The 14,695-nt window shown below is 30.5% G+C and overlaps 2 protein-coding genes across 2 annotated transcripts in view; one reads left to right on the top strand and one right to left on the bottom strand.

The window, feature by feature from the left end:
• The window catches only part of LOC101500205 (small ribosomal subunit protein uS15), a 2,259-nt gene extending 1,850 nt beyond the window's left edge, over window positions 1–409 (top strand). Inside the window, exon 5 of the mRNA XM_004515713.4 lies at window positions 61–409. Within this exon, the coding sequence (XP_004515770.1) occupies window positions 61–94 (34 nt within the window). The 3' untranslated portion in view covers window positions 95–409. The remainder of the gene's footprint in view (window positions 1–60) is intronic.
• Window positions 410–1,407: 998 nt separating this feature from the next.
• On the bottom strand, window positions 1,408–6,360 carry LOC101500517 (uncharacterized). Its single transcript, XM_004515714.4, has 8 exons — window positions 6,063–6,360; window positions 5,771–5,896; window positions 4,601–4,699; window positions 3,590–3,732; window positions 2,958–3,066; window positions 2,622–2,729; window positions 2,112–2,252; window positions 1,408–2,026 (listed from the first exon to the last, which is right to left on the bottom strand). Exons 1-8 carry the CDS (start codon window positions 6,132–6,134, stop codon window positions 1,589–1,591), a joined length of 1,236 nt encoding a protein of 411 aa, XP_004515771.1. The 5' UTR covers window positions 6,135–6,360; the 3' UTR covers window positions 1,408–1,588.
• Between the last annotated feature and the right edge of the window lie 8,335 nt (window positions 6,361–14,695).

Genomic DNA, 14,695 nt, shown 5'->3' with positions numbered 1-14,695 from the left:
TCTTTCCCTTTTTAGTGCAATTCTATCGATTATGCTATTAATGACTTGTCAATTTTGCAGTGAATCAACAACTGCCAGCACCCTGGTTGCTTAGAGGATGCGCTGATTTTCATGTGATGCTACTTTGTAGTACCATCTGTAGTTTTTTTGGTTGTCTAGATAGTTTATGTGGTACCTGTTTTGCTAAGAATCTATTGTGAGATTGCGAAAGGCACTTGAACTAGTTAATTTATTTATCAATGTCTCGTCCATTTTTTTTTAATATACTATTGGAGAACTAGCTGTTGTCGTTGGAAGACGTGGCTGACTTCAGTTTTTGGTTTGACTTTTAATTACATGTTCCATATCTGAAATCTTTAGAGAAAACTCATTTTGCTGCAGTTGAATTGAAGGATACATTTATCGTCTAGCAATGTTATATTGGTGTTGGGCTAAATTCAGATGTATTTCAAATGAAATGAAACTTGATTAAAGAGATACACACTTAAAAGCATCTTTTTACAAAATTTTTGAATGCTTTAATTTTATCCTACAAGAAATTATTTGTTGAATGAATTTGCGAATTCTTGCTTGGCCAATGTAGCACAGATCCTTCGGGTTATTGCTGACACTTGTATTGTTTGTCAATTTGTATCCAGCACGTTTTAATTGACACTTTGAGTTACCATCTCATGTTCATATGAGATTATATTTATGTTGAGTTGTTGTACCAATGAAAATATTGGATCCGAGTATGAAAAGTTTTATTACACCTGTTAAAGTAGTTTGCTTAAATATTATTACGACGAACCCAAAAAAGTTTATGGTAATCTATTATAAGTTGCCAGCATAATAATAACTTGAGACAAAAAATTAAAAAGTCGATTTATGTTGCGAGTTTAGAGATACATTGAACTATGGAAGGACTTAAGATTAGGGAAAAAATCGATCTAAAAACTAGATCAAGTTGTGTGATATATGACAAATATAATCTATTATACCAACTTGGTAGAGTATTGATATTCTACTCGTCTGTTCTTTACAATGGGTAGTTTGTCCTAGAAGTTAGATCCTTTACACATTTGAAATTACAACTTAAGAATCCGTTTTAATGGTCCATTATTGTCTGAGTGAATTGAATAGACAATTTGGTTTTAGAATATGCAGATGTTGGTCAAAATAGTCTTATTGAATACAATATCTATGCCAACTTCTGTAATGACAGACTATGACGTGAATGATAATTTTGAGCAAATGACGTCTTTTTCAATAATTTGTCCTTTGTGTTTTCAGTAATAACAGTCATTTATTTTTGTTAGAAAAATAACCACATTCATTATAAATAAAAACTAAAAAGTGGGAGTTTAAACTCCCAAGTCCAAGCTTGAGAGAAAGCATGGAATTTTACAATCACCTCCAGCTCAAGTGTAAGTAAAAGCTCAAAACATGAAATTGACGGTTTAATTGCTCACATCCAACCTTCAAATTTTGAAGAATCAACATAACCAAAAAAAATTCAGAAATCCAGTCCACAATAAGGTCGATCTTAGCAACTTTCTTTCACACACTCGGTTCTCATGATACATAGTATATTCAAAAGACTTCCAACTTACATAACTTGCCTAAATGCAAAAGAATAATTCCAGATAATAATGTACAGTGAACTGATGTAGTGAAGAACATGAAATAGAACAATATATTCCCACATGAAATGTACAGGTGTTTCTGAAGTCACATCATGCTTCTCAGCAGTGAATCCAGCAGGAAAGGCAAACAAGGCAACTTCATGATTCAAGTGGCAACATTCTGAACTTTCAACTGGTTGGTCGTCTATATTATGGGATTCTGAACTTTCTGGGGCAGGATGTATTTCACTTTCAGTAGATGGATTTTCTGATCCTCCCCTATCATCCTTATCCCTATCATCTTTATGTGATTTGTCAGAGTCATCATCATTTTCTTTGCTAGGACTTCCACCAATATCACCTTTAGGAATACTGTGAACCAAATCCGGGTGTGGTTCCACACCAACTCGCCTAAGGTGCAACTACCATGATAATAGACAAGTTAAAACTTATAAATCCATGAGCACAACAAATTCCAAATACGAAAAATGGGACCCCTGCATATACCTGAAGATGTAAGTTGACTTCATCCGGTCGTGAAAGAAAAGGAAAATCTCCACCTGTTTTCAAATAAGCACGCCTTGCCTCGGGATATCTTTCGCTGAGTTGATCTTTAAGTTGTTGAGGAATTGCACAGTAGTCATTAGTCTTCAAGAAACATGCAAGACAAGTGGATTTATAAAAATCTCACATGATACTATTTGTTGTTTCATAATTGAATGGCAACCAGAAAATTTTATACAACATTAGATATCTTCCTCGCGAAATTACAGGCAAAAACAATATAATTATGGCGAACTTTAGAAATAACAGCCAGCAGAATTTTATATATTAGCTTGAGAGAGGTATTGCAGAACAAAGAGCTTGTACTAGGCTCACCAATGCAATAAGGTAACAAATCAAACTAGAAACTGAATAACTAAGATTGAAATGGTACAGTCCAAAAAAGAAATTCTTTTCAGAACTAAGTGATCTGCATGATACAGAAATAAGCGAATTTAGATTAAGATGACATACATCCATTATAGTGATAAATGAATCTGAAAGGAGAAGCGGTCCCACTGAAGCATCATCTGTTGTCAGTGACATTCTGGAAGCCAAGTCTTCTCTAGAGAGGGTTTCCACCTGAATAAGTCACATATTAGAGAATGAAGTAAAACAATCAGGTTATTTAGGACAAGTAATACATAAATATACAAGTTTATCATATACAGGATACAGAAAATGCACAAGTTTATCAGATGTGAACTCTTTTTGTTGTCTTAAAGCAAGAAAACTTCTAGCATACGCCAGAAAAAAAGGCAATAGTGTCAGGCTATTAACAAGCATCAGATTATGCAAGACAAAGAGTACCTGAGAAACAACAAAGTCAACTGAATCCGCAATAAATGGTTCATGGGGACCATTACGAATTCCTGTTAAGACATACCGCTTCAACAAAAATGAAGGAGTCCAACTAACACTGTAAATGAAACAGTAAAATAGGACTAATTAATAGTTGGAGGACACAATAGATCTAATGAAAAACCATCAGGACAAAAAGTGTTCACTCTCAAGCAAAATGGATTATGCAGATCTGTTTTTGTACAAAAAAGTTCAACTTGATGCATACTGCCTCATTCCAAGGTAAAACCGGCCATATACATCATGGGTTCACGACAACAATTATGGATGTGCCGAGTCAACGGAATATTTGAGTGATTTGTCTTCTGCCACAAAAATAAATCCATCATTTAAATACATGATCGTATTTTCCTTGTGATTAATGTGATTGTACCTAAAATGATTTCTTTACAATGCATACAATCTTATTTGTTTTGGAAATGTAATCATTGAAGCATTCGTTCGTAAGATATTACACTGGGTTAACAGACATCTTATTTTATTATGTTTGATAATTGAAAAGGACACAACACCAGACAATTTTCTCATTTCTAGTCTATATATCTATAAATACTATCTACAACAAAATCTTAGACAAGTACATGGGTGCCCATGGCATTGCAGCAGAGAAACTCCGTGTCTCCAAAAATGAATTTGATAAAACCAATGATCGAACTCTTCTTGGACGATGCTGAGCAAAGAGTTGTGCTAGAAATCCACCAAGTGATGTTCCATAAAGATGTATCTGTGACCGAGATTAAACCAGTTTAGTAAATATGCACATAGACAAATATTTGGACTTAGTGGGCACATCCAGAAGAGAAGTTTGTTGTTAAAGCTATTAAAATCAGGTATCAAATAGAGCACATTTTCTACTCAACAGTCATATGAACAAAACATTCGGATGTATGGCTAGCTAACTTTCATTCTGTAAGAAATTTTTCGAATCATTCATAGAATTAACTGGCAGAAGAGATTAGCCAACCATACAAGAGATATTAGTAATGAAATATGAAATTAAAGGACCGCAACTCGAGTCTTAACCAAATAAAACACATTTACAGTACAAATTAACTTGGTCTAATGCTTCAAGACTGTTACTTGATTAAGGTTAGACTTTCATTTGAGCTATTTGGCCAATTCAAACTCTATAGCATGTTATTAAAAATGTCCAGGAGTCATTACCAACATAAGTTGAAGGTATATAGACACCCCACACAATTTCCAACTTTATAACATGTTAAAACTACTAACAAAATCATAGAAGTGATGTATAAAACTGAAAAATTGTAAGAAGCTCAAGAGAAGTTTGAATAACTCTTTAAACTAGCTGTAAACTATCAATACTGAGCTTTTCCATTATTTGAAATGCTAAACTTCTCCAACAAAGAATACAGGTAAGAAAGTGTTGGAAACAAATGAAGCACAATGGCTCCAAAAGCAAACAATTTATATATTTTGCGTCTCTGTGAGATAATAGTTTGTAAAAGTCCACAGATGAAAAGACTCTATCAACCTACTAAAATAAAAAATCAATAGAGAATGCTAAATACCAGTTTGATAAGTAAAAAGTTGGTAGAACAAAGCACAGTGGAAGTTTGAGGAGATCATACATGGTGTACATCAATAGCATCCAAGAACTTTTCAAATGCCTGAATCCACTCGCTATGATGCCATACACGAGGTATATCTACAGATATGACACGGTAGCCCTGGATAAAATGAACATTTTAGTAACTTCTTCTATAATCGTAATACATGCGAATTATTGAAAGTCTACACAGGTATACAACCAACAAATAAACTGAAATCTACTAAACTCTTCTTAGCCGGCAATATATGACAAATATTTTTCCACATTGTGGTATTTAGTACAAAGGGTGTTATACATAATGTATTACTAATGCACCATCACTGTTTTCAACAAGAGTAGGATATATCAGTTATGAAGATGGGCTGCACAATAACTGTCTTTCATATATGCACTTGTAATAATGTAAAGAGATACCTAGCAGACCATTTAATTAGAATAGCCAAAACAATCTTAATAATTAACTAAACATCAAGTGAGAGAACTATTTTTGTAAAAGAGTAAAGGGAGTAAAGCTTGACTACAAAATCATACATGGATAGTCAAGTTTTTTAATGATCACATCACCACTTCAAAAAATCACATACTAGGTTTTAATTCTTGATCATTTACTCAAATCTAATATTAACCATTCATTTATGTTGTATGGTCAATAATCATCTTTCATGGGACAACACACTCTCACTCAATATACCCATAAAGTATGTTTAATTTGAGAAAACTTTTGTTTTTGTTTTAATTTCTTGTTTCCGCAAATACGTACAAAAAGTATCACCGAAATTTCATTATTTTTGCAGTTTTCAAATATGTATAAGAAAGTAGTTATCAGTTTTTCTTTACAAATTTTTGAAAACACATAACATTAGTCAACAACAAAAACAAGGAGACTTTGCCAAACTCTCTAAGTTTATTTTCAAAATGAATCTTCATCTCTATGATCTTGTGATTTTTAAGAGGGAGCAAAATGAATAAATCTCAACCATTGAATTGAATCATGCGCATAGTCAAAATTAGAAGATAAAGTCATATAACTTATTTAAGCAACAAATAGTCTCTAGATAACCTGTAAGATGGCAGGTTAAATATTACACCAATCTCAAATTCGAAAAACAATAAGGTAGTACTGTAATTTCAGTTGATGGAAATAAAATTGAATTAAATATGATAAAGTGTGTAATAAGATGCAAAGTACCTTCATGGACAATGACATAATCTGTTTGTAGTATACATCTGCAGTTCCAGCAGTTCCAGGAAGACATATAAGTGGAGGTACAGCTTTTGGACCGAAGTCATAATAACGCCACTGCTTCGTTCCAATCTATAAGAGTGATAATAATCAAGGATGAAATTAAGTAAGGCTAATGAAAATCGAAAACCCCTTTTCCCCTTTCCCCAATCCCCAAGCCAATAAAATGAATAAATGATCAATCAATAGCATACGGAAGTTGTAGAAATAGGAAGAATCCATCGGAATCGGAACATACGGGGATTTTGTGAAGAGGAACTTGGGACTTGAAGTGAACGTAATCACCAGGCGCCGAGAACACGCCTTTCATCGCTAAGATACTTCGATTTCAACTATCTTCTCATCGCTGGATCCTTCAATTATCAATTCCACCGATTTAACCCACAGGCACTCACAAAATATGTATTTTTAATTACAATTAAAATTGTAATATACACATGCAATTTGATCTGATTCAGTCCTATGCGATTTGTTGTTTCCAGTTATTATTGCGCCAGACAAAACTATTTTTTTTTTTTACATTCACTTTTGTTTTTTTGTTGCTAGTGGGTAACCCGTAAGTTATACAGAAATTCTCATAATAAATAAATTGTTATATTAATTTATATATATATATATATATATATCAATTTTTATAAATTTTATTGATATTAAATTAATAAACAATTTACACTAAAAAAATTTAATCCTAATCTAATTTAAAAATTATTTTTTTACATGGTCAATATTAGTGATGAAAAATACGACTTCAACGCCTTTAATTTTATTTTTGAATTCTCCAAAAAATATTTTTTTTTTCTAAAAAAACTTATTATAAAACAATACTTTTAATTTTAAATAAATAAAAACAATAATTATTAAAAAATTAAATAATTAAATTAGATAAAATAAGAATTTTTAAAATAATGGACATAACATATATAAATTAAGTAAATTAGTAAATATAAAGATGAGTAAGTAACTTAATAATGAATTTTTATTTTTATTATTCAGCATAGTATGTTATTTATATGAAATACATGACATTTAAAAATTCATATAAATCTTGATGTATCAAATGACAAAATATTTTTCATTTCGGTACTACTCATAAAATACTAAAGAAAAATAATCTTCCTATGACAAAAAAAAATTAAATTACATATAAAAACTATGATTATTTTTTATCTTTGAATTTGCATGTTAGTATTCATTAATCTTTCATGATATTTTTTGGAGAAATCGAAGTAACAAAATCTGATTTTTTGTCAAACATCGGATAACAATAAACAAAAAAATAAATAACGAATTTTTAAAATAGAAAAAATTAAGAGAAAATTGTGTACATATGAGATAATACGAATGATATTTATAAAAGACACACGGAAAATGAGAGATTATTGAGGATAGACGATTAACGGATTTTATTTTTAATTCATTCTTCCTAATTTTTTAATTGGCTATTAACTTTAGACGCATGAGATATTATTTCTATTAACAGAAATTTGATATATTTCTAACACTCTATTTGACTGACATGTGACAAACTTGTCAAATTATCATTTTTGCTTAATTATAATGTATAGATGTACTGGCGTTTAAGTTATTAATTGAGTTGGACATTGCATATTTATTTTATTAAGAGAATAATTTTGATGTATTTGTCAACCAATCTCAAACTACATGATTTTTACAAAAATTAAAATTATTTATTGCTTTGAATCGAGTAGGACTATAAGAAAAATTCTTTATCAAAAGATTGATTTATACATTAAAAAAAAGCCTATGCATAGAGTGTTTTTCTTTTTTTACTTAATGTCTTGTTAATAAGTTACGTCGTTTGTCAAAGGTTTATGGTCTGATCTACTTATATTGTTGGCTATAAAAATCTATTAGATATGACATAGTAGTCTATATATATTTTATTATTTATTAATAATAATAATAATTATTATTATTATTTATTAATAATATTATTTTTTATTTTAAAATCTATCAATTAGACAATCACTCAATAGTCGTTTCATATTTGGTAGTCATTTCATATTCAGTAGCATTATATATTCAGTAATAGTTTCATATTCGGCAACCGGTCAATTAAACAATCACTCACTTGACTCGGTAGTCGTTTCATATTTGTTTGAAATGTAATAATAAATGTATTTGTTTCATAAAAAATATAATTTTTGAAACCAAAAATCATTTTTAGAATTTAAAGGGTGTTTGTTTCAAATTTTTTTAAAATTATTTTATTAGAAAAATCATTTGAACATGAATAAGACTTTTAAATAAATGGTCATGTTAAATCATACTTAAAAAAGTCAAATCAGACCGAAAAAAAATCAATCACAGACCATAAACCATATTTAAATTTAAAAAATTAATCGTATTTCAATCTCAAACTTTTTAAAGCCTGACTTATTCCTACTTCTAAGCCCCTCTTAAGACAATCACAAACCAATTAGACAATTATTGCTTCTGTGAAATTTTATGATGTGATTGGGAGTGGAATAGGCGACATAGATCTATAAAGGTTTATGACTTATCTTAGATCAAACTAGATCATACATTTTCTTAAATATATAAGACCGATACTTTTTAAATATAATGGTTAAATAGACCAAACTATATACTCTATTGAAAAATCGGTTTATATTTACTGGACGGACTTATTAAAATAAATATAAATAATTTTTTATAACTATTATAAATATATTAAATTATATACCATGTATTGAATAATAAATTTGTTAAATCTTTCTATAATTTAAATATTATTGACTAACATTAATTTTTATTAAAATAAATTGTTATAAAATGGAATTTCAATAAAATATTATATATACAAATATATTTTTAAAGACCATATTAAATATTAAAATAAAATAAAATTTTATTAATTTATTTACGAAAATCTACACCATTCAATATAAATTTTGGAGTAGAACATTAAACTCTTATAAAACTTTAAAATTGTTATATTAGATTTTAAAAATAAGTCAAATTGAGAAATTGCAAAATCTAACCAAACAAAGGCTATTCCTACCTCTTAAAAAAATCCATATACTTGTATTATAAATTTATTAGCCAAACAAAGCCTATTCCTACGTCTTATAAAAACCCATATACTTCCATCGAATATTCTCTATGTTCAAATGTTTGTTAGCAATATAAAACTATTCCGTCTTGACTCTTTATAACTTTAAATCTTTCAATCAAATTCATAGATTCATATTTTAAATTTGAATTTTAAATTTTAAAAAATAAAATAAAATCTAACTTTAAAACTCAAATGGGCCAGATATATGTAGTGTAAGAAATTGTATCCTATATCTCTTAATTATATTTATACCCCCCAATTAGAAATAAAATGACGTTTTTGTCCTCGTTTAAATAACAAAAGTTCAAAAAATTTACCATTTCTCATTCCAAGGTTTCTGGAACTCAAGAGTAAATTTTTTTTCTAAATTTTCAGAGAACTTGAATACAAGTTTTCCGATACACAAGATATACTCCGAAAAACTTGAAGTTATCCAGTAGAGATGCCACTACCGGAAAATATTTTTTGAAGTTCTCCGGTACAGAAGACTTTTTCAGAAAACTTTTTTTAACCTCTCCAGTACAGAGGTTTGTTCCGGGAAACTTGATGCTCAACATTTCCGGTAGTTATCGGAGAACTTGAACCTCAAGTTCTCCGAAAGTTATATATATAATATATTAATTATAATTTTATAAGTAATTGTGAATTATTTCTTTTAAATTTTTAATTTTTCAGTGGGCGCACGAGGAAGATACGTCAAAATTATACGAGTTACACGCGACACTGATACTTCTACATCGTCCGCGATGAATCCCTTAGAGAGGATTCGACCGACAACTTCAAGGAGAAGAAGACATATGATAATTGAAGATGATGATGAGGGACATTATGATCATGGATTTATCCCAGATATGACTATGTATCAGCAGAATGTGGCACATGAGTAGGTGGATGTACATGAGCAGGAGGAGGCTGCACCTGCTCATGAGGGAGAGCATATGGAGGAGGGGCATGATGGAGCTGAGGGACCTGGTGAGCTCACACGGTATCCTGGAAGACCTTATGATTTGTCTGGTCCTTACACGATACTGTCATCATGTTTCAACTAGACTATGGTTTGGTGAGGTATATTAAATTAATTATTACTTATAGTGCATTAAAAATATTTAAATTAATTATTATTTTTGTCTATATTTTATTTTAATGTCATATATTTTCTTTGTATACATGAGCGACTGTTGCTGAAAATTATTGCGCATGGAAAGAAAATGCAACAATTTACCCTACCGGTACTTCCGCGATCCATAGAGAACTGGGTGAATTTGTCAAGTTTGAAGCCATTACAATGAGGTAGTTTGAAGATGATCGACAACAACCTAATATCTGCGTCTGTGGAAATATGGTTTTCTGAGACATCGTCATTTCACAAATGTTTTGAAGATTGAGATGACTCAAAGGATTGTTTCTTTGATTGAGAGGTTTGTCTCTTCTTTGACTGAGATGGTTGGGAACCAAGATCTTCACAATATGTTGCATTAACATGCTCAAAGTAAGAAGGGTCTCGATATACATCATATCCATTCGACTTCTTACCATTACTCTTCTTCACTCTTCCTTTAGTTTTGACTTTTTCAGGTGGTGGACACATTGAACTTGTACTTGAAAAAGCAAGTTCACACACTTTACTCTTCAACACTCGTTTCCCTATAACATCAAGTGATCGAAAGCGTTTCCATAAGACATTAATCTTAGTAGATATATCCAACTCTGATCCATCTTCTGTGTCTTGGGTGAGTTCACATTTCATGCTTAATTTTCTCCATTGAATATGCATATAATCCAGAGGAATTGGTTCACCTATCAATTTATATTGTCCAAATTCACAAGCATAAGGTAACCCGTACGTCTTTCTGAAAGAGCACCCACATACATATTTGTTAGTATCCACCCACTCAACTTTGTCGTATTCTTCAGCAATACGTCTTTGAGCTTCTCTTTATATAAATGTATTCAATCTTTGATAAAATAGATTTTTGTGCTCATGCTCTTCATCATAAATTTTTTTTTGAAAGGAGGCCCTGATTTTTTTATATTGCAACCTTATCATGTTCATAGCCTCCCAACATTTACACATATCACTCATGCTGTTTTCCAACATTAACTTCAGTTTCCAGTGAGCTGACTCAATCCTATAATAAAATTTTACAGTCACATTAGAAAATATAATAAAATTCAACAATATATAATAAAATTACATTACATATATGTTAGTCGTTGTGTTCCCCAAATGCATCACTTGATTTGTCCATGCTTCAACAAATCTTTCCTTATGTGGAGTCAACAAGTTTCTTTCACATAATCAACAAACACTTTAGTATCAACACATGATTGCTCAAACATGTACAAGCGCATAATATACCCTTTTTCATCACTACAATACATAATGTCTTTCCACATATTCAATACTGACTCTTGTTTATCCTTTAAGACATATTGCTTGCATTTTGCTCTAACATTTTTGTCGATATGAAATCGACAAAGTAAATTAATAGCATGTGGAAATACAATATCAACTGCATTCATTAACGCAAGATCTATGTCTGTCACAATTACTTAAAAAATTTATTTTGTGTAACAAACAAATCTCTTAGTCTCTCTAATGCCCAACAAAAGTTTTCTTCCCGCTCACATTCCAAATAAGCAAATCCAACCACAAATGTCTTTTCTGTGGATGTGATACCAACAGTTTCAAGTAATGACATTATGTATTTATTAGTTTTGTAGGTACTGTCCATAGTCAACACAATCGGAAACAAATTCAACAACTTTACTGAATCTGGATGCGCCCAAAAAATATATCTCATAACATCGGAGTCTTCATGCTTTCTATTCCAACCACATATTTTGCATCTTCAATTAACTTGAATAAATGTTGCATCTCTGTTCTATTACCTCTCACGTGAAATCGAATCATACTCCTCTGTTTATATATTTATAAGATCTTAGTAACATTACTCTTATCTCAATCTTGCAATGAGAGTAATATGTGTCTTGGTGCAACATTATATTTTGGTAAGTCATGAACATGTTTTTTTCTTCTTCATCTAAGCGTCCAACATATGCATGTCCCTCCAAAGTATCAGATAATTCATGGTTGTGAATTCCACAAATTACTTTAACTATCCATCTTGAACCATCTTTTAATGGTTTTGATCGAAGCTTGAAATGACAATCACATTTTTTTGTTGAACTTCGAGTTAAACTAGCAACACAATTGTATTTTCCTCTTTTGTCACAACCTAATATTAATTTATTTATCCTTTTTTTCTCTCCCGTCTCTATATATGATCTTTGGATAATAACAGTAACTTTATTTTTTATACCGATTTATTTTGCCCAATTCACAACAGCGTCCCTTGTATCAAATATCTGAAATAAAATAAATTATAATTAATCACAATAATATATTTTTACAATATTAATATTAATTATAATTATTCATATCTGATATGTGTCAAAAATATTTGTAGTATCGACGCATATTTTATCTATTAATAGTAGCGGTTTGTCCATATCTGTTAACATTAAAAAAAAAAACTAATAAAATTCAAAAAACTTAAAAAATAAATTTTAAAAAATTGTTTTGCACCGAAAAATTTGTATATGAAGTTTTTCAGAAGCCAATTCTGTACCAGAATTAAGTTTTCTGGTACACAACTTTTCCCTTCTGTACCAGAAAACTTTGTTTTAAGTTTTCCGGAATATACCTTCTGTGCTGAAAAACTTAAAAAAAGTTTTCCGAAAGTTACCGGAAAACTGTGACCTATGTAATTTTTTTTTACAGTTTCGGAAATGAAAAAATGGTAAAAAGAAATTAAAAAATTTGAGGGTATTTTTGAAATTTTTTGAAGGTACATGACAAATTTTGGGGATACTGGATAATTTTTTTTTAGTGTAATCAAATGCAACAAATTTTAATGATGAGTAAAAGTTAATTATATGATGTCACTTGGATTCATACAGGTCTCCCCTACCTTCCGACCTTCCGAACGGTTTCACTTGGATTTTATAGTTTAGCCTCGTATGCAGGTTCGGCATATTTTGGAATTAAACGGCATCTCATTTGGATTGTCTCATTTGGATTTTTTGGAGTTGATATATTATAATTTTATATAGAAATCATATACAAAGTAGAAGAAGCGAGCCATTTCATGATGCAAGCTTATGGTTTTCAAAATATGACTGCCGTAAAAACTTTCATACAACAGAAGGATTTATGTTACCAAAATTCAAACCATTTTTGTTTTACAATATGCAATTAACTAGAAAATGACATTAAATAGTATCCATTCTGGTATTTTTTATAAGAGTCCCAAAAGTTAAACCATCTAACTTTATATTATAAATCAAATATATCAATTTTGTTCACTAAATCATCTCTTATAAAAAAAACCCGGACGAATTATAACAAAATTTGAACAATTGAGATCAACACATGAGAGCACACAACACAGCAGTGTCACCAAGATCAAGCTAATTTATGCTTATAAGAAATATTACCGGGGGAGGATGACCTTCTAGGAAGTAACGAGTGAATGGGGTAGCTAATAAGTGAACAATCTTGAGGTACAAATTTCACCTGATTTCTTAAATTAATTAAATTTCAGGTTTCACAAGTTTGATTCATTAACAGGTGACATTTTACATATTTGGCTTACTACATCTTTCAACAATAAGCCATTTGACCTTATGAAGAACAAAAATCAGTTAAGCCATTACTGAGTTTGGTATGAAGCTTCTTCCGTCCCTGTCTGACAACGATGTAAGAGTTGCAACAAGATCATCTGTCACCAATCAATCTGTACCAGACAAATGAAGTGGTACTAACTGTGAACTACAGAAACATTTTCAAAATTAGCACTGCAGTTAATATATAACCAAATGCTTCTTCAGTGACTTTGAATATGAATGCAACAGTTGTCTACCTGATGTGAAATTTCCAGTAACCATAACCAAACTTCAATTTTCACCACTAAGTATATGTTTGGATTTACGATGCATTTGACAGAATCACATTGCGTTACAGTAATTTCAGCCAAATCGTCAAACTCACCATCAATCTAAAGATACACTTATTCTAGTAATTCATCTATATATAGGCTGCAGCAGTTTCCCTGTCAAGTTTCTCTCACATGCACTTGACAAAAGCTTTGTGCCCACATTGAAGTATACTTTGGAAATCTGCGAGCAGCACTTTATGGCTACTTCAAATTGATATCTGCATATAAATATCTTTTCATGACAAAGGATGAGGATGAAATGAGCGGCTCTAATTCACACAGTATATGATCTAACTGCATTCATGGTTTAGGCCACTCTTGATAGTTCAGATCAAGACTAAACAACCAATGAAATGTGGAAAAAAAAACATGTAGATTTCTAGGATGTATTTGATTCAAGTTAATATTCATTGAAATTCCTGGAATGTTAATCATAACAGTCCACATAATCAAATCCATATTTATCAGTTTGGTTCTGTTCAAATACAACTTCATAACAATGAGCACATGTTAAGTACTTGATCATCATACTAAACTTGATGACATCAAACAACATTAACATATGCAAAACCAAATAGGTGATATGCTACTATGAACTGACATTATAAAACTAAACAGTTATAACATAAACTTATTTACAACAAGTGACATCACTAGCATGATTTATAGGTAACTTGCATATACCTGCACATTGTCATGATTTAGTTATAACAAGTTGCTAGTTTGCTATTGCTTGCCAATGTGCGGGTATAAATCACACTAGTGATTACATTTATTGTAAATAAATTTATG

This window comes from Cicer arietinum, chromosome 7 (assembly GCF_000331145.2).
Source record: "Cicer arietinum cultivar CDC Frontier isolate Library 1 chromosome 7, Cicar.CDCFrontier_v2.0, whole genome shotgun sequence".
Classification (NCBI taxonomy): Eukaryota; Viridiplantae; Streptophyta; class Magnoliopsida; order Fabales; family Fabaceae; genus Cicer; species Cicer arietinum.
The sequence above is the reverse complement of the archived record's forward strand: the minus strand, read 5'-3'. Positions and strand labels throughout refer to the sequence as shown.